Source organism: Rhinoderma darwinii, chromosome 5 (genome assembly GCF_050947455.1).
Source record: "Rhinoderma darwinii isolate aRhiDar2 chromosome 5, aRhiDar2.hap1, whole genome shotgun sequence".
Classification (NCBI taxonomy): Eukaryota; Metazoa; Chordata; class Amphibia; order Anura; family Rhinodermatidae; genus Rhinoderma; species Rhinoderma darwinii.
The window spans coordinates 324,096,404-324,114,793 of record NC_134691.1 but is presented as its reverse complement, the minus strand read 5'-3'; the positions used below and the strand labels follow the sequence as shown (position 1 = coordinate 324,114,793).

At 45.5% G+C, this 18,390-nt stretch overlaps 1 protein-coding gene across 6 annotated transcripts in view; it reads right to left on the bottom strand.

Moving 5' to 3' along the window:
• Positions 1–190: 190 nt before the first annotated feature.
• LOC142652119 (cilia- and flagella-associated protein 69-like) overlaps positions 191–18,390 on the bottom strand; it is a 27,844-nt gene continuing 9,644 nt past the window's right edge. For 3 of the 6 annotated variants that reach the window (XM_075827604.1, XM_075827605.1, XM_075827603.1), the window contains 20 exons: positions 17,055–17,164; positions 16,428–16,504; positions 11,261–11,359; positions 10,705–10,857; positions 8,898–9,072; positions 8,660–8,783; positions 8,175–8,223; positions 7,929–8,050; positions 6,262–6,478; positions 5,602–5,766; positions 5,080–5,198; positions 4,685–4,803; positions 3,964–4,045; positions 3,501–3,693; positions 2,485–2,622; positions 1,554–1,630; positions 1,265–1,462; positions 1,068–1,154; positions 730–834; positions 191–427 (listed from right to left, as the gene is read on the bottom strand). In XM_075827604.1, coding sequence (XP_075683719.1) covers positions 281–427; positions 730–834; positions 1,068–1,154; positions 1,265–1,462; positions 1,554–1,630; positions 2,485–2,622; positions 3,501–3,693; positions 3,964–4,045; positions 4,685–4,803; positions 5,080–5,198; positions 5,602–5,766; positions 6,262–6,478; positions 7,929–8,050; positions 8,175–8,223; positions 8,660–8,783; positions 8,898–9,072; positions 10,705–10,857; positions 11,261–11,359; positions 16,428–16,504; positions 17,055–17,164 — 2,556 coding nt within the window. In that variant the 3' untranslated portion in view covers positions 191–280. Of the gene's footprint in view, positions 428–729; positions 835–1,067; positions 1,155–1,264; positions 1,463–1,553; positions 1,631–2,484; positions 2,623–3,500; positions 3,694–3,963; positions 4,046–4,684; positions 4,804–5,079; positions 5,199–5,601; positions 5,767–6,261; positions 6,479–7,928; positions 8,051–8,174; positions 8,224–8,659; positions 8,784–8,897; positions 9,073–10,704; positions 10,858–11,260; positions 11,360–12,061; positions 12,310–12,513; positions 12,677–16,427; positions 16,505–17,054; positions 17,165–18,390 lie in introns of those variants that run through there. The other 3 variants (XM_075827606.1, XM_075827607.1, XM_075827608.1) reach the window with 3 other exon arrangements.

Here is an 18,390-nt window from a genome sequence, read left to right as displayed (position 1 = left end):
TGGGAGGGCCAGGACCCACACTACACCCTGCTAAACCCCACCCTACCTGGGAACTCAGACTGCTGGGTAAATCCCTTAAGGGGACCATACCCAATAGTCACCAGCTCCCACGCTTAAACAGCATGGGGGCTGTGATTCTCTATCTCTCTATGTAAATAAATATCTGTATGTAATAAGACAATGACACAGAACGGATTCCAGGATGTTTATTGGAATCTCATGTAACTTGCTCCTATAGATGGTGAAGGAGCAGGCGCTATTCTTGGTTACTGGTTGTTGCTTATTTTAAAGATTTTCGCCCCCTGATTTTCTGCAGGGCTCCTCCTCGGATTGGAAGCCTCTTACGGGCGAGGTAGGTGTCAGCTAGAGGACCTCCTGTAAGGTTAGATGGTGTGCTCTCCACATGAAAAACCCGGCAACACGACACCTGCACAAACAATGATGGAGCTTCAATTCTCAGATCTTTGTGAATTCTAGTCAGTGTAAATATAAGAGGCAGCACTAGCGCTCCATGAATACCTGATGACCCAGAGCAATACAACTAAGTATCTTCTATCAGCACTTACAGTATAGAGCTACAGCACATGTATAGAAGTAGTGAATAGAAACTACTGCACCACCTCCCACCAGACGTCATTGCCCACTATAAGACCCGGGCCTCTTGTGCCCAATGGGAGATCTATCCTTGGGTTTTGCCCACACTGGTAAACCAGAGGCAGCTCAGCTTACGGTTGTATTGGGGCCGTAGACCTCTGTGGCATGGTAAATACCCTTCAGAGGCATGTATTCAGGTCTGGAGATCTCTAGGATGTCTTCTTTGAGTTGTTTTTCTTTCTATAACAAGATAAGAGAAGTTTATGATAATAGCTGTGGATAATTCACCCTTCTTTATACTCTGGACCTACTCGATTATGCTCCATCTTCAGCAGAACTCCTGTGCACGTTTGCGCTGTTACTTAGTGACATTTATATGAAGGACTATCTTTTACAATTGAAGACACTAGAGGAGAAATCCTGGAGGAAGCTGCCGACAAGAGTTGTATTTCCATCATTATAAGAACAATTACCTTTAGGGCTTCATAATTTGATGTTCTGGCTATAAAATTATCCCAGGATATTTGGGCTTTTTCCCTCTGTCTGATGTTTGCTTTTATCTGTGGGTGAAGCAGAATACGGTAAAGAAAATGTTTTCTTATTACAAACCAGTGAGCAGAGAGACCTTTCTATTATGGCGGCTCCTGTCCATATTATACTGCAGTCTCACCGCTGCATATCGTTGTTGTTCTTCCAGGAGCTCCATTTTTTGGTGTTCTTCAATCATTTTGTATTGCTGAGCCCTAACAAGTTTGGCGACATTTTCTGTCCTTTTTTTGAGGAACTTCATATCATCTTTATCATGTTTCAATGGTCTGATGTTTTCAGTTTCTATTTCCCTTCCAGTTTCTCTCCAAACGTCTGCGACCTATCAGTGTGTGATATACAACAAATAACACCAAAGGAATAAGATGTATCTAAAAGTCATATGATGACCCTGCAAACAGTATCACACTAACCTTAAAATCCAGATGTTTAATTATTGCACTGAGGGTGACAAAATCCAGTGTAGATAATCCAGGTAATTTTTTTAAACCTATAAAAATATCGGATTGTCCTATTAAATACTTTATAAATACAACATTAAACACCCTGTAGCTTCTAAACGATCAAAACACTGTCGAAAATATAAGAAAACTAATAACATATACATAAAATACTGGTGCAGATCCATGTGTACTCCAACACCACCAACTCGCCACAGAAGACATCAACATCAATTCCTCACTATTTTTAAGCTCATTCTTTGCAGTCAGTGAATGAGAACACTCTTGTGCTGCAAACTTGTACATACCTAGTCCTGCTCTCAGCTGAGAAGTGGATATAAATTGTACCTAATCCAGGCAATGCTCTGTGAGCTAAACAGCCTAGACTCCAGACTGATACATTGTAGCAAACTACCAGAGAGATTTGTGCAGCAGCTGCTGATGTATTGAGCTCACAGAGCATTGTCTAGACTGGACACAATTGTATAAGGGCGTGTTCACATCAGCGTTAGTTTCCGCTGAGGGGTTCCGTCGGGTTAACCCCTCAGTGGAAAGGCAAATGGAAACCGCAGCTTCTGTTTCCCTCACCATTGAACTCAATGGTGACGGAAACCTCACTAATGGTTTCCGTCTGTCACCGTTGTGACAGGGTTCCGTCGCAGTCGACTGTGCTATTGATTCCGTCCGAAACAACGGTGATGTGAACAGGCCGTAAGTGATGAAGAATTAATAAAAAAAAAAAACTCTAATAGGAAGTAGAAATGTTATGTTATATATGTACACTTGTATTTTACACTATTGGCAGTAGATCAGCAATATGGCTCCATCATGGATGGCACACCTCAGGTTTATTATCTTCTACTACAATTCATATCACATCTTACATACCAGATATTGTTCTTACCTATTTTGGAGAATATGGAGTAAATGTTGTCTTTGTTCTTTTCTTCCACTTCAGAGGGGACCTGAATGAAGCTGTTGGGGGGTGTTGGGGAGACCTCCGGATCTTTCTTCAGCTTTCTTCCCAGTGGATTCTTTACATCTATAAAGGCCACATAATTGAGTTACATATCACAATAACCATCACAGTTGGGGCAGTAATACAAAGGAATACCCACCAAGATGGCACCCAGTTCTGGTTGATCCCACTCCCTTTGCTAATTGGTGGTGAGAATCTGTGCACAAATCTCTTAGGAAGGGGGTGAGGAATTGGCCAAAGCGCCATGTAAAGAGCATTGAGGGGGAAACAAAGCTCCAGGCTCTTCTGTCCTAGGTAGCAAATCCCGACACCACAATGGGAATACATTTTGATCTGCTATGGGGCCCTATCGCTCTATGTACACCACTGTAGTAATTGGATATAACATTATAATGTAAAAATCCATTCAGAATCCATGGGTAGAAATGACAGATGTTGGTGACCATTAAAACCTGAAGAGCTGATAAAAAATAAAGGACAGACGGACAGATGAATATTTCTCATGAATAAATGGAGGTTTCTTATACTATCATTGATAACTAGAGCTTGATAAATGCCGAGATCATACAGGCTGGTAATGAGTCAGGACTGGGAACAACATATAGAACTACAATGTCCATCATCCGCTGCACTTTCCCCCACAATGATAACAGTCTCTATTATATCTGCCCCAACTATTAGAACTTCCGTCTATTCTCATGATATCAGCTCTGATACTGCAGTGTCCATTACAGGGGAGATCCATCCGTCATTTATCATATATTCAATCATAGAATGACACCTGAAGATGATAAATGACGGGTTTGTAAGATCTTCAACACCTTTGACACTGCTCGGAGATTTACCATAGAGGAAATCTCTCACACAAGAAAATCAATGGTGCTTTACTCCTCAGTGTCCCTGTCCTTCGTCTTCGTATGACAGGAGAACTCTATACTCACCAATAATACGTCCATATTCATCTCTGGGTATTCCTAGTTCTTCCTCCATCTGCTTCCATAACTGGACAAGCATATGGGGGGCCGTCTGTAAATCCTTTCCTCTCCAGGTGTTAATATGGGAACGAGTTTTAGGATTGTCACACAATTCGCCCAATATTGTGAGCAGCACAGTGTTCATGCTCTCCCAATTCACCTTCAGAGATAAGAAATGTAAATGATCAGGTCACTGTGCGCTGTACTGAAAAGACTTTACAATGTAGTAGAAATAGGACTCAAGATTTGTAGAGATTGGTTTTCAATATTAACCAGACACCCCAATATGTGCAGATAGAAAGACACGTGGATGTGAAGAGGTCACTGCCGCAAACCTTCCAGGCATTACCTCCACTCAAACTCCGTCCCTGAATAGCCAGCGGCATCTCTATAATATAAATGGACACAAAAGAACTTTTCATGGACTTACTGCTAATAAATCCAGCAGGAGGAACACACCCTGCTTAGCAAGAAAGTCGTCTTCAGCTGCGGAACATCCAATAATACAAGAGCTGAAAAGAAGAAAACAAAGACATTAAATACAGAAGGATCTTCATATCAGAAGGAGCAGATGACACTTTCCCTGAGAGTCTGTTCTTTAATAGTCTTTTGATTCAGAATTTACCTTCTCAGAGACACTTCAAAGTCTTGTTGTGACTTTGAAGCTACAATCAGGTGCCCGTCCTCCCCCTGGTCAGATATGTATGGAGAGCCATTTACAAGGGATTGTTCTAATGGGGTTTACCTTCTGATCAGGGATTACTCACTACTTTTGTACAGAGAGTCGGGATTGGATGGGGAATATTATTATGTGAGATAGATAATGATTCAGTGGTGAAATGTTTATGGCCATTTCCATGTCGTGATTATTGCTATGGGCCGATATTCTTAACTTATCTTAGAAACAATTGTCATGTGTAACCCCCGGCTTCAGCTGTTATGAGATGCAGAACATGAATCTCTGCTCAGTTTAGGATGTTACTGCATACTGATTATATGGTGGGCGTCCCCTAGTGGTGGCTGCAGGAATTTCACAGATTATAAAAGCAAAAAACCATTTGTTCCTGATGAGTTATAAATGGGACACAGGTGTCTCTGAATAAACAGGTAAAATGTGCTTATTGAGGGTCATTTGTCTGATCAGTGCTTACCACACACAGGTCAGTGTGCTGAGGATCAGTTTGCTGTGGCCAAGTCCACTGTAAATTTTAGTGGGGTCCATTCTCAGAAGTTGAACGATGACATCCACTCCTTCTGATCCAAACAAATCCTGAGTGAAGAATACAAAAAGATTTCAAGATCAGATCTAAGAAGAAAGTCACAAGATGATGATCAGATCTGTGGTTTACTGTCCCGGAGTCCGGTGAGCGGTATATAGCCGAAGATGTACAGTATTACAGACACAAGTTACACACATGCAGCAGACATTATAGGCAGGATCCCACGTTACAATGAGACTGAATTCATATGACAAAAAGTATGAATTGCAGTGATAAGTGGCAGCTGATATCACATGTAACTCACAGGGTAATACGACAATACGCACCCTTACGTCGGGGTCAGCATCACAGAGCGATGACAGGATGGACAGAATGTCACTCTGGATTTCCAGTAGCACAGCGTCATCCTTTCCTTCACCACGAGTGTTGGTCTTTTTTAGAATTCCTGAAGAAATACAATTTTTTACATTGAACTAAAAATGTTTATATCATGTCCAATCAGATTCCTGCCTGTGTGATGAGAATGACGGCATCCACACACAGGGGAGGCAGCCATATGATCCAGCTTCATGAGAACGCAGCCTATAACTGTACCAGAAACAATATGGCCGCCTCCACTATAGGTGTTGGTTCTAACACTAGAGAGCGGTCAGGATTGTTTTTTATGATAAGTATACCACAACAAGTATACATAATAGATATCAGGGATCAGAACATATAAATGGAACATTTCCACATGATGTTAGATAAACCACATAATCACACAAAGCACCTCATATTTTCAGTATAAACCTCTTCTTATAGACAATATACTACAGTTGGGATTACAGAATTGTGGTTTCATTTACCTAGAAGTTGTCTGACTGCTCCCTGGTCACATAGGTCCATATTCAGGGTGATATCTTGTATGGAGACCATAGACTGGAGCAGTTTCAGGCTCTGGCGCATCTGGGCATTCTTGCTGCCACGACATCCAGTGCCATAGAAGCTGTTGCCATTTCCAACAAATCCATCTGAAAAAGGATAAAATAATGTTGATGCTTGTATTATAAATCAGCGACTACATAAAAATCCACAAATATCACGTATCATCAGACAACAACCATCACAAGGTAAGTGGACGTATCTTACACTGGAGATAATGGAACCCGCTGATTACCCGACCAATGCAATGCTGACATGGGGGAACACATGTAATTCTGTGGAGCATTATTCATAGGGCACAATGTCTCCTCTCTGAAGTCTAGCTGAGATGGGGCAGACAATGAGCTCATGATTAGTGATGTATGTGCTTCTATAATAACACATAAGAAAGGCTGGACATGGGCTTGTGGCACTCACATATTTCTCTGCGGTCACATAGTCAGTCTAATACATGGTGAGATCTTCTCGATTGCCATGATCTACAGCCCAGTATTTCTATTTGCTCCATGTTGTGTTATAATCTTTCATACACTGTTTGGAAAATCATAATGATGAGTTGTGAGGACATAAAACACCCGTCTCACCTTGGCTGCAGCACCAGTTGAGGAACTGAAGAATCCGCTTGTTCCCCTCAGCAGCCATGTAGTCCTCCACCAGCCGGGGAGCCACAGATGACAAGGTGGACATGGCCTGTAGCTGCAGCTCTTCAAAATACAGAGTCGGCCACTCATGCGTCTCAGGCTTTTCAATCGGCTTCACATAGGTGAAAAGGGCTGAAATGACCTTCCCATCAGAGAGCAGCTGCATAAGACACCAACAAAACAGTCATTACATTGCGTTATGGTCACCGCAATACACAATTCATAGGAGGCAAGAGATAACACTGCATAGCTTCATCCTGGTATCTAGAGAATTCCTTCACAATAAGGGTATGTTCACACGGCAGCCTCCGTAACGGCTGAAATTACGGGGCTGTTTTAAGGAGAAAACAGTACCGTAATTTCAGCCGTAATGGCATGTTGAGGCGCTATTTCGCTGCGTCCATTACGGACGTAAATGGAGATGCTTTTCCATGGAGTCAATGGAAAATGGCTCCATTTACGTCTGAAGAAGTGACAGGCACTTCTTTGACCGTCTGCACAGAACATCGTAAGACCCATTCTAATGAATGGGCAGATGTTTGCCGATGCTATTGAGCCGCTATTTCGGACGTAATTCGGGGCAAAAACGCCCGAATTACGTCCGTAAATAGTGTGTGTGACCATACCCTTAGGGCTATAGGTCCGTGCATCGCGCGTAATTTTCACGCGCCTCGCACGAAGCTATATTAGTCTATGGGGCCGTGCAGACAGTCAGTGATTTTCACGCAGCGTGTGTCCGCAGCGTAAAACTCACGACATGTCTTATATTTGTGCGTTGTTCGCGCATCACGCACCCATTGAAGTCAATGGGTGCGTGATAATCTCGCGCAGCACATGGAAGCACTTCCGTGTCACGCGCGTGATTCGCGCAACAGCAGTAAAAAGTATGAATGAAAACAGAAAACAGAGTGTCATAATGATGGCGGCTGCGCGAAAATCACGCAGCCGCGCATCATACACTGATGACACACGGAGCTGTTAAGTACCTTTTGCTCGCGCAAATGCCACGTTTTTTGCGTGCGTAAAATGCACACGCTCGTGTAAATCTGGCCCTAGGGTCTCTGTATAGAATATGTTACAGAATACAATATATTACATACAGAGTATAATAGAATCACTTCCTTTAGCAGTGGGAACAGTCCATTATCAGAGTAGGACAGTCTGGGGTTGACATCTGCAGTTCATGGACAGACTACAGGCCTCCATAAATGGCAGCTGTTAAGTCTACTGGGAAGTCATGTAAAATTCCAACATTTTCCAGCCGCCCTGCAAGTTATCATCAAGTCATTACAGTAGCTAAAAAGAGTAAACCCAAGAAAGGTTGTATAATAGGTAATTACTCTCTAGAGCTGCAAGATGGATATTCAGTTTTATAATAGTAGATATGAGAATATAATAGGCATTTTATTACGTAGATATTATTAGCTGTCCATTATAAAGAACCATACTGACCGGCTGCTATAGAGAATAACACTATTATCCATGGCTTCAGTTTTTGCCATCCAAAGCCATGAATATCATTAATGACAACCTGCAGATATTTCTCCTGCCCATATACATTACTACGTCACCTGTCTACTGGTCTATATACAGTGATGACTATTCCTCACCTGAGCTGATGACCAGTCTTTAGATAACTCCACCAGAATGTTCATCAACAACCTCTTCATCTGGAGACCTTCACGGTTGTGTAGAAGTTGGACGTTTCTCACTAGTGGGTTACGGCTTTTAACTGAGGAAGAACCCACGAGAACAATACATAAGAATCCAATTGATGTCCTGACCACAGTCACAATCATCTAATATGTATCATCACATTGAATAATTATAAACATTTAATTGCATTGACCACTCACTTTCTGGAAATGTTGCAAATAAGATGAGCTGCCTTGCAAATCCACTGTCCTAGTAATTAACACAAGATATGTTATAATATGCGTAATAGAGGCAGATTCAAGACAGTACGTTACCCACAATCCATAGCGGTGTGTGGTCGTCCAATATGGCATATACAGAGGTGTCTGACCTTACCTTTGCTTGAATTTGGTTCGGGACTCCATGTTATCATGGAACAAATTCAATGCAATATCTCGACATGCTAGCAAAACCCTTGACAAGCTGAAACTAACATTACACCACCACTGGGTGGCCACACATAGACACATACAGCATAGACATCTCGTGACAGAGTATCCTGAAACCATGTTTTTTTTCCAAAGCTGGTCATCTCGCGCCAGACATCTCAAGATATGATGTAAATAAGAGAAAAGGTAAGGAAGGACACATCTGTATCACAGCTGCAGCCAGTTTATGAATGAAGATCACTCCATGTTGTACTTACAATTATAAGAGATTGATTGTTCTCAGCGATCACAGTTGTTAGCACTAGAAGGTCATTTCTCAGCTGACGGTCTTGATCCTTGTATCCGTTGGTGAACAAGCGCACAACAGAAACTCTGAGTGCACTAGAACGAGATAAAGAGACTTGTATCGAGCACTTAAAGGCACAGTGTTATATTCTTATACCTGCTGCATGTTCCTGCAAAGATGTAGAAGTGTAGATCCTGAACACTGCTCACCAGATACATTCTATGTTATTCATCTGAATAATCACATCATCCTTGGGTCCCAAGTCCAAAAGGTTCAACAGAATCCCAGAAGAGAGGAAGAGTAGTTGTCCTGAGGGATCTGGGTCACTGAGGTGGGAGCAGAGGCTGTAGGCCGCCTGAGCTCTGGCCATAGACATGCAGTTCTCTGTATAGAAAATAATAAGATATAGAAATACAAGTCAATGGATCTTCAAAGGATTTACGATTTTATGTAGAAAAGTAATGCAAATTTCTATTATTTTTTAGTTTCAATTATTCATCATTTTAAGATCTCCGTTCTCTATCGGGGAATGGAAAAAAAATAATTCTGTATATCTAGAGGATGGAATCCCCTACAGACCTAATACTGCTCACAACTGAGGCTTTTCTACAGTTGTATCTTAACCAGACAATCCTCTGTGAGATAAATACATCAGGAGGACAAATCTCTCTCCTGTTCTGATAGTCCGTTACAATGTATCAGTGACGGTATAATGTATTAGTCTGGAGTCCAGGTTGTTTAGCTCATAGAGGATTGTCTTTACTCAGACATGTTTGTTGTATTCTTTATTCAGTGAATAGGGGTCCTCATGATGGCCGACAGCTGACCTGACAGCCCCTGTGAGCGGACCATGCACTGAATACAGGACACTGACTCTTATATTCTTCCGGCAGCCCCTATAGTGAATGTGATCTCCCTGCCGCTGCCCTATGATCAGAATCTCCATCACTTGTAATAAGACAATTCTGATAATAATATTATATTAGTAAATGGCTGATAATACAACTTCCGAGTAGAATAAAATGACTCTAAACTTGATCTTTTCTGCACCAAACCCTGGTTAATGTGACCAGCTGAGATGACGCAGTATATAGAGAGCAGCAGCAGTATATAGAGAGCAGCAGCAGTATATACAGAGTAGCAGCAGTATATACAGAGTAGCAGCAGTATATACAGAGTAGCAGCAGTATATACAGAGAAGCAGCAGTATATAGAGCAGCAGCAGTATATACAGAGTAGCAGCAGTATATACAGAGCAGCAGTATATACAGAGTAGCAGCAGTATATACAGAGTAGCAGCAGTATATACAAAGCAGCAGTATATACAGAGCAGCAGCAGTATATAGAGAGCAGCAGCAGTATATAGAGAGCAGCAGCAGTATATACAGAGTAGCAGCAGTATATACAGAGTAGCAGCAGTATATACAGAGAAGCAGCAGTATATAGAGAGCAGCAGCAGTATATAGAGAGCAGCAGCAGTATATAGAGAGCAGCAGCAGTACATAGAGAGCAGCAGCAGCAGCAGTATATAGAGGGCAGCAGCAGTATATAGAGAGCAGCAGCAGTATATAGAGGGCAGCAGCAGTATATAGAGAGCAGCAGCAGTATATAGAGGGCAGCAGCAGTATATAGAGAGCAGCAGCAGTATATAGAGAGCAGCAGCAGTATATAGAGCAGCAGCAGTATATAGAGGGCAGCAGCAGTATATAGAGAGCAGCAGCAGTAGTATATAGAGGGCAGCAGCAGTATATAGAGAGCAGCAGCAGTATAGAGGGCAGCAGCAGTATATAGAGAGCAGCAGCAGTATATAGAGGGCAGCAGCAGTATATAGAGAGCAGCAGCAGTATATAGAGAGCAGCAGCAGTATATAGAGAGAAGCAGCAGTATATAGAGAGTAGAAGCAGTATATAGGGAGCAGCAGCAGTATATAGAGTGCAGCAGCAGTATATAGAGTGCAGCAGCAGCAGCAGTATATAGGGAGCAGCAGCAGTATATAGGGAGCAGCAGTATACATACCGTTAGTTAATGATAGAAGCTCCAGTGTTCTCAGTACCGATAACTTCTCCTGTATATTGTTCTCCATCAATGTCAATGACGAGACGAGGGTCTCTGCCAAGCCGCTCATTTCAGCCGTCTGGATCTTGTAGCTGTTACTGGTCGGCTGAAAACCTGTTCATTAATGATCCAGATATAATATTTACTATGTACTCATTGTACGGAGCAAAACTGACGAGTGTGAACTATGAAGCCGGAGAATAAGATTCAGAATAGGAACCAAGAAAGTGGAAAGATTATTAATGGGGAAAATCCCTCAGTTCCACTAATAATCTACAAGATGAACCTGTTGGGTGTGATTGTGAGCTCTGCAGGTCACTTCAGCCTCTATTTTGGGGCGGCGTCAGGTTTAAACAACTGTGGATCAGAACTTCAGAAGGAAGATTCCCCTTCCAAAAGTGAATTGTGGGGGAGGGGCATGGGATTCGACACTTTTGTTTCTCATTTATAGAACAATGAAATGCTGGATTTACTTTTTCTGTAATTGATATAAATGAATAAGATAGAAATGTTTTACCTATAATCTGCGGCATTTGATGTTCTGCGCTGTAGAAATCCATCACTGTGGAGCAAATCTGCATCCGGACCCGAGTGCTTGGCACCCGCATCAGATAACCTAGAAGAAATACAGCAGGTCAGTCCTGTAGTTTATCAGAAACATCATCTGATTAATAGAATCTGCTAATTGTACATTATAATTACTCACTAATCGTTCATTATCAGACGTTTACATTTAATGTTTAAAGAACATTTCCCCCTAAATCAAATGGCGGCCTGTAAATATCAGCCCCTGAGTTCTTCCCTTATGTGAAATAATATTCTGCTGGTTATAAGGGGTGTCTCACGATGACAAACCTACTCTCTGTGGACTTCAAAGAGGGGTTTGCTATGGTTGGCATGTAAGGGCATGTTCACACGTGGCGGAATTGCAGTGGAATTCTCCAGCGGCCGTTTTTTACATTTGTTTCAATACATTTTTAGGCAAGTTAGTGCAGACGTTGCGGAAAACTCCACTGCGGACCATAGGCTGCTGTGCGGAATTCTCCCTCCGCAGCATGCACTGTCTGTTGTGGAGAAGAAGTAAAATTTCACTGCGGATTTCAGCCTTTGCAATGCAAAAACTGAAATCTGTGACAAGTCCGCTGTGATATCTGCAACGTCTGAATTACCGGTCAAATATTTATTATTTATTTATTTATTTCAAATATGCAAATGTTGGTGCAGATTCGTGGCGTAATTGCCCCAAATCTGCACCAACCGGAAGAACTCCGCCACGTGTGAACGTGCCCTAATGCTATATTTTCCCTGCAGCGGCCACCTTGGAATGAGAAGGGCTTAGAGAAGCCGCACCCGGGGTGATCAGATAACTGCAGCGCTGGCTTCTTTAAGGTACTGACTATATAACGTATCTGATTATGAGAAAGGAGGGTGACAACAAAGAAGGTCCTTCTTTCTACTGATTGGTCGGAGTAGTGGAGGTCGGACCCCCAGTCATCACACACTCATTGCCTAATGGACTAAGGTCAGGAGCGGCCGCACTGCCGACTGCAGGAAGTAAGGGGAGGCCGCCATGACAGGATAGGAGGGAACAGGTGAGGAAGGGGTTAAGGTTTCGTAGCAGGGAGTGAAGGGGAGTGGTTTGGAAGAGAGGAGGGAGGGGATGGGAGTCTCAGGCTTCCCGCTGTTTTTCTCAGTGCGAGGGAGACAGGGGGAGGTAACACATCAACTGGAGTAGCAGCAGCAGCAGCGTTGTGGTGTTATCTTCCTTACCTGCTCGTTTGCGATGGCGTCCTTCAATGAGCATGTGGAGCGGCTCCGGGCGGCAGCTGATCATCTGGGTGTCGGCTGGTTTGAGGAGCAGGTGACGAGACTTGTGGGGCTGCCTGTGCCCCAGGCAGCTGGGCCCCGGCGCTCTCATCGCGCGGTGTCCAGGGAGGGGGGTGGGGCGGTTTCTTCCCTGTCGTCCCCTGTAGTGCTGGACTTAGCTTTAGGCAGCCCTCCGGCTAGTGGAGGGATCATGCACGATGCCGGTTCATCTGAGGTCGTGCCTACTCGCAGGTCACGGCGTGCCCGACCTCCAGCGAGACTTAGCCCTGATGAAATCCCGCGGGTACGGCGCCGCAGGGTAAGCCCCTCCAGGGTCGCTGCAGGCCGGTCTCCAGGGAGAGCTGCATCCCCTCGGGGGTCTCGGCCTGGCAGAAATCCCCAGCCGCGGCGGTTCTTGGTGGCTAGGGGGGGGTTGGCTCCTGGCTTCCCAAATATCCCCCCTCCATCTGGTGTGGTGCAAGATGCGGGGATGTCGGCAGCCCCGCCTGGTGAGGTGCCAATCAGGGGGCTGGCTGCTTCGAGGTCTGCGTCAGGAAGAATGGCGAGTCCGGTGGGCCGTGGAGTGCGGTCTGAGCTATGGATACCGCATAACGGGCAGCAGGCGGCTGGCCCTATAAGCCTCAGGGCTCCTATAAAGGCCGGCCCTTCGGGACAGTCTGGTCGGGGATCTCCATGCTCGCATTGTGGGTGCGGGCAGCGGTCGCAGACGGCGGTTGACTTGGAAGAAGGAGAGGTTGTTGAGCATCGGCGTGTTCAAATTCGTCCGGCTGGCGGGATCACAGCGCCTGAGCAGCCAGGTGGGTGTTTTTCTTCTTTCTCTTCACCTACTATGTGCATGTTGGGAGGTGCAGGGGATGCAGCGGGCTCTACGGCTGTCGGCGAGTCTTCCGGGGGGGGGGGGTGGTAGCGGTTTCGCTGAATTAGTGGGATGCTTGCGCGAGCTGGTCAACAAATTAGATAGGTCGCAGGCCCCGGTATCGGCGGGGGTATCCCTGATCCCTGGTTGCGGTTTGGGAAGGGAAGAGGGATGAGAGTAAGAAGGAAGAGGAGGAACGTCGGCGTTATAGGCTCATTCCGCAAACGTTTGTGAATTGGCTGCAGGCTTTCGCGATCTTGGCTAGTGTTGTTGGGGAAAAGGCGCCGGAGCATTGTTCCGCGCTTTTTTGTTATATGGATGCTATCGGTGAGGCGCATCGTGTGTACGGCGGTATGGCTTGGCTGCGTTATGATGAGCAATTTCGGCAGCGGAAGGCGGTGCGGCCCAGCATTAGATGGGATCAGAAAGACGGTTAAGCCGGGACAGTCCTTTCCAGGGAGCGGAGGGTCTGCAGGGCAGGTCGGTCAGTCCGGTCAAGGTTTCCAGTTCAAAACTCTGTGTAGTCACTCACTTCTCCTGTAGCGGAATCCCCGGCCATAGAGTCGGGGATTCCGCTGCAGAAGTGCGTGACTTCGCTGTGTCCATATATGGACAGTGTAGTCATGCACTTCTCCTGAAGCGGCATCCCCGGCCATAGAGTCGGGGATTCCGCTGCAGAAGTGCGTGACTTCGCTGTGTCCATATATGGACAGTGTAGTCATGCACTTCTCCTGAAGCGGCATCCCCGGCCATAGAGTCGGGGATTCCGCTGCAGAAGTGCGTGACTTCGCTGTGTCCATATATGGACAGTGTAGTCACTCACTTCTCCTGTAGCGGAATCCCCGGCCATAGTGTCGGGGATTCCGCTGCAGAAGTGCGTGACTTCGCTGTGTCCATATATGGACAGTGTAGTCACTCACTTCTCCTGTAGCGGAATCCCCGGCCATAGTGTCGGGGATTCCGCTGCAGAAGTGCGTGACTTCGCTGTGTCCATATATGGACAGTGTAGTCACGCACTTCTCCTGAAGCGGCATCCCCGGCCATAGAGTCGGGGATTCCGCTGCAGAAGTGCGTGACTTCGCTGTGTCCATATATGGACAGTGTAGTCACTCACTTCTCCTGTAGCGGAATCCCCGGCCATAGTGTCGGGGATTCCGCTGCAGAAGTGTGTGACTTCGCGGTGTCCATATATGGACAGTGTAGTCACTCACTTCTCCTATAGCGGAATCCCCTGCCATAGAGTAGGGGATTCCGCTGCAGAAGTGCGTGATTTCGCTGTGTCCATATATGGACAGTGTAGTCACGCACTTCTCCTGTAGCGGAATCCCCAATCCCCGGCCGGGGATTGGGGATTCCGACTCCTACAGGAAGCAAAAAAAAGACCCTCCTCCTCCTCCTCACATGCACTCTGCACTGTGAGGAGGAGGAGAGAGAGTGCGCGAGCGACGGTAGACCCGGCCATCACTCGGGACACATTCCGGTGATGGCCGTGTATTACCCGGCCCCATAGTCTTCTGCCCGGCTGAAGATAGGGCATGTCCCATTTTTTGACGGCCGATTTTCCCGGCCGTCAGAAAATCGGTCGTGTGAATAGCCCCATTAGGGGTCTATTATTCCTAATGCAGCCGGGTGCCGGCCGATTTATGAACGGCCGGCACCCGGCCGGGAAACCCTGTCGTGTGAATCCTGCCTTAGGCGTATTGGGAGATGGGAGTCTAACCGTTTCCGCACTTATGTTCGGCCTCATTTGCTGTCAGATTGTTAAAATGTTGCTAAGGAGTATATTGTGCCTGTGGAAGATGGAGTGCGAATGGGATTTGTAAGATGTGTGTGTTTTTCTTTCTTTCGCAGGTTCGCGTCCTTTGCTGGTTTGGATCTTGGGGCACTCCTTTGTGTATTGGGGCGCACTAAGGGCGGATGTTCGCCCGGATGGTCGACAACTGACGATTCCGCGGGAGGATGCTGTCCTGCATTGGCTAGGTTTCCGGGGAATGGTTTGGTCTAGGGTGTTACCAGAGTTTCAGGTGTATACGCAGCTAGACCGGGCGCCTGAGATTTTAGTTTTACATGTTGGGGGGAATGACTTGAGTGTGCGCCCTTTTCGTGATTTGGTGAGGGATATTAAGCACGATTTGTTGTGTTTATGGGCGTTACACCCGGGCCTGATTATAGTCTGGTCAGAAATAGTGCCCAGAAAGACATGGCGTTTGGCCCGATCCGTGGAGAGACTCAATAAGGCCAGAATAAAAGTGAATAGGGCGGTGTCGGCATTTGTGGCAAAAAATGGAGGTGTGGTGGTCAGGCATAGGGACCTGGAATCGGGTGTAGGTTGTTATTGGAGACAGGATGGGGTGCATTTGAATGAGGTGGGGATGGATTTGTGGAGTTTGGCCCTAGCAGACGGGATTGAAAGAGGGGTGTTGGTGTGGAGGAGCTCATGGCCTTGAGGTGGTCAAGGCCCATGTCGCAGTGGCGGGGGGAGTCCTTGAGGTTGGTCAGTAAAACTGGTGGGGGGGTCGCATCAGGGGTATGCGTCCCCCAAAATATGTGGAAGGCTTCTTAGGGTGTTACCTCTTTGAAGTGCTTTATGGGCAAAGCCATCTGCAAGAAGTGAGCGGTGCCTTCGAGCTGGGATACGGCTGGAGGTAAAAACAAGTGGTGGTGGCAGATGGCTATTTTTTCTAAGTTGTGGTAACCTCAAGGGCTTCCCCTGGTCATGTTATGGGTGTTATTTATATTGACCCTTTTAAGGGTTTGTTATGTGTATTCTGGAAGAATTCCAATTTTGGGGAATTCTAGGTTATTTAATGTTTGGTTATAAAATGTCTAATTTTATAAAATTTATAATAAACGGCTGCTGTGGCCATTAAAATCCAACCTTGGTGTCACGTGTTATTATTCTTAAGGGGGTAAGGAATAATTACTGATCACTCGACTCTACTTATCCAAGTCATATAGATGAAATGTCTTCTATGGCAGCAGAGTTAGTGGCGGAGCTCACCTAGATGGTAGAAGGACTTTGCAGTAGTCTCTGCATATCTGACTTCATCTGACATCTTCTCCTTCAGAAAAGGAAGGCTGTAAATAAAGAAACATGAACATGCGGTAAATCAGGATGTGACATTATAAGTCGGCATCTCAGACTGATGTCCCAGCAGTGGAAATGAATATTGAGGGATCACTATTAGGGTATGTTCACACGAGGGCGTCCGTAACGGCTGAAATTACGGGGATCTTTCCGCCTGAAAACATCCCCGTAATTTCAGCCGTAACGGCATGTGCAGGCGCTTGAACGCCGCGTCCATTACGGACGTAATTGGCGCTGTTATTCATTGGAGTCAATGAATAACGGCTCCAATTACAGGTCACTTCTTTGACGCGGGCGTCTATTTACGCGCCGTCATTTGACAGCGGCGCGTAAATATACGCCTGGTGTGAACAGACAAACGTCTGCCCATTGCTTTCAATGGGCAGATGTTTGTCAGCGCTATCGAGGCGCTATTTTCGGACGTAATTTGGGGCAAAAACGCGCGATTTACGTCCGTAATTAGTGCGTGTGAACATACCCTTAGGATCCGTCATCAGGAGAGATCACTTACTGTATTATAACACCTTTTATTCTACTTACCCCAGTAACTTGATGACTTGACACACGGGATCTATGAAGTCTGTATTGTCTTCTATGCGTGCAGCACAGATCTGTAATATTTTCATCACATCGGGTAAATCCTTAAGAGGCTTTTTTTATGTTGAGGAAAATGGAAATAACTTTACAACAACAACATCCCAAGTAAACGCCTCAGGCTCCAATCTGTGATCCCATAAAGTGAGAATGAAGCTGCGGCAGAATAGGACACGGCTGTGTGTGATATCAGTCTATAGCGCTGTCATGTGACCATATACTGTACAATGCCTTATATCAGAGGCTGCCGCAGACACCTTCATTTAAGAACTTGTGTAATAAAGCCGACACCAGAGAACAATAGCTATTAACGTAGTGTGAGGTGGCGCTCTATGCTATTAACGTAGTGTGAGGTGGCGCTCTATGCTATTAACGTAGTGTGAGGTGGCGCTCTACGCTATTAACATAGTGTGAGGTGGCGCTCTACGCTATTAACATAGTGTGAGGTGGCGCTCTACGCTATTAACATAGTGTGAGGTGGCGCTCTACGCTATTAACATAGTGTGAGGTGGCGCTCTATGCTATTAACGTAGTGTGAGGTGGCGCTCTATGCTATTAACGTAGTGTGAGGTGGCGCTCTATGCTATTAACATAGTGTGAGGTGGCGCTCTATGCTATTAACGTAGTGTGAGGTGGCGTTCTATGCTATTAACACAGTGTGAGGTGGCGCTCTATGCTATTAACACAGTGTGAGGTCGCGCTCTACGCTATTAACATAGTGTGAGGTGGCGTTCTATGCTATTAACGTAGTGTGAGGTGGCGCTCTATGTTATTAACGTAGTGTGAGGTGGCGCTCTATGCTATTAACATAGTGTGAGGTGGCGCTCTATGTTATTAACGTAGTGTGAGGTGGCGCTCTATGTTATTAACGTAGTGTGAGGTGGCGCTCTATGTTATTAATGTAGTGTGAGGTGGCGCTCTATGCTATTAACATAGTGTGAGGTGGCGCTCTATGCTATTAACGTAGTGTGAGGTGGCGCTCTATGCTATTAACGTAGTGTGAGGTGGCGTTCTATGCTATTAACATAGTGTGAGGTGGCGCTCTATGCTATTAACGTAGTGTGAGGTGGCGCTCTATGCTATTAACGTAGTGTGAGGTGGCGTTCTATGCTATTAACACAGTGTGAGGTGGCGCTCTATGCTATTAACACAGTGTGAGGTCGCGCTCTATGCTATTAACATAGTGTGAGGTGGCGCTCTATGCTATTAACGTAGTGTGAGGTGGCGCTCTATGCTATTAACATAGTGTGAGGTGGCGCTCTATGCTATTAACGTAGTGTGA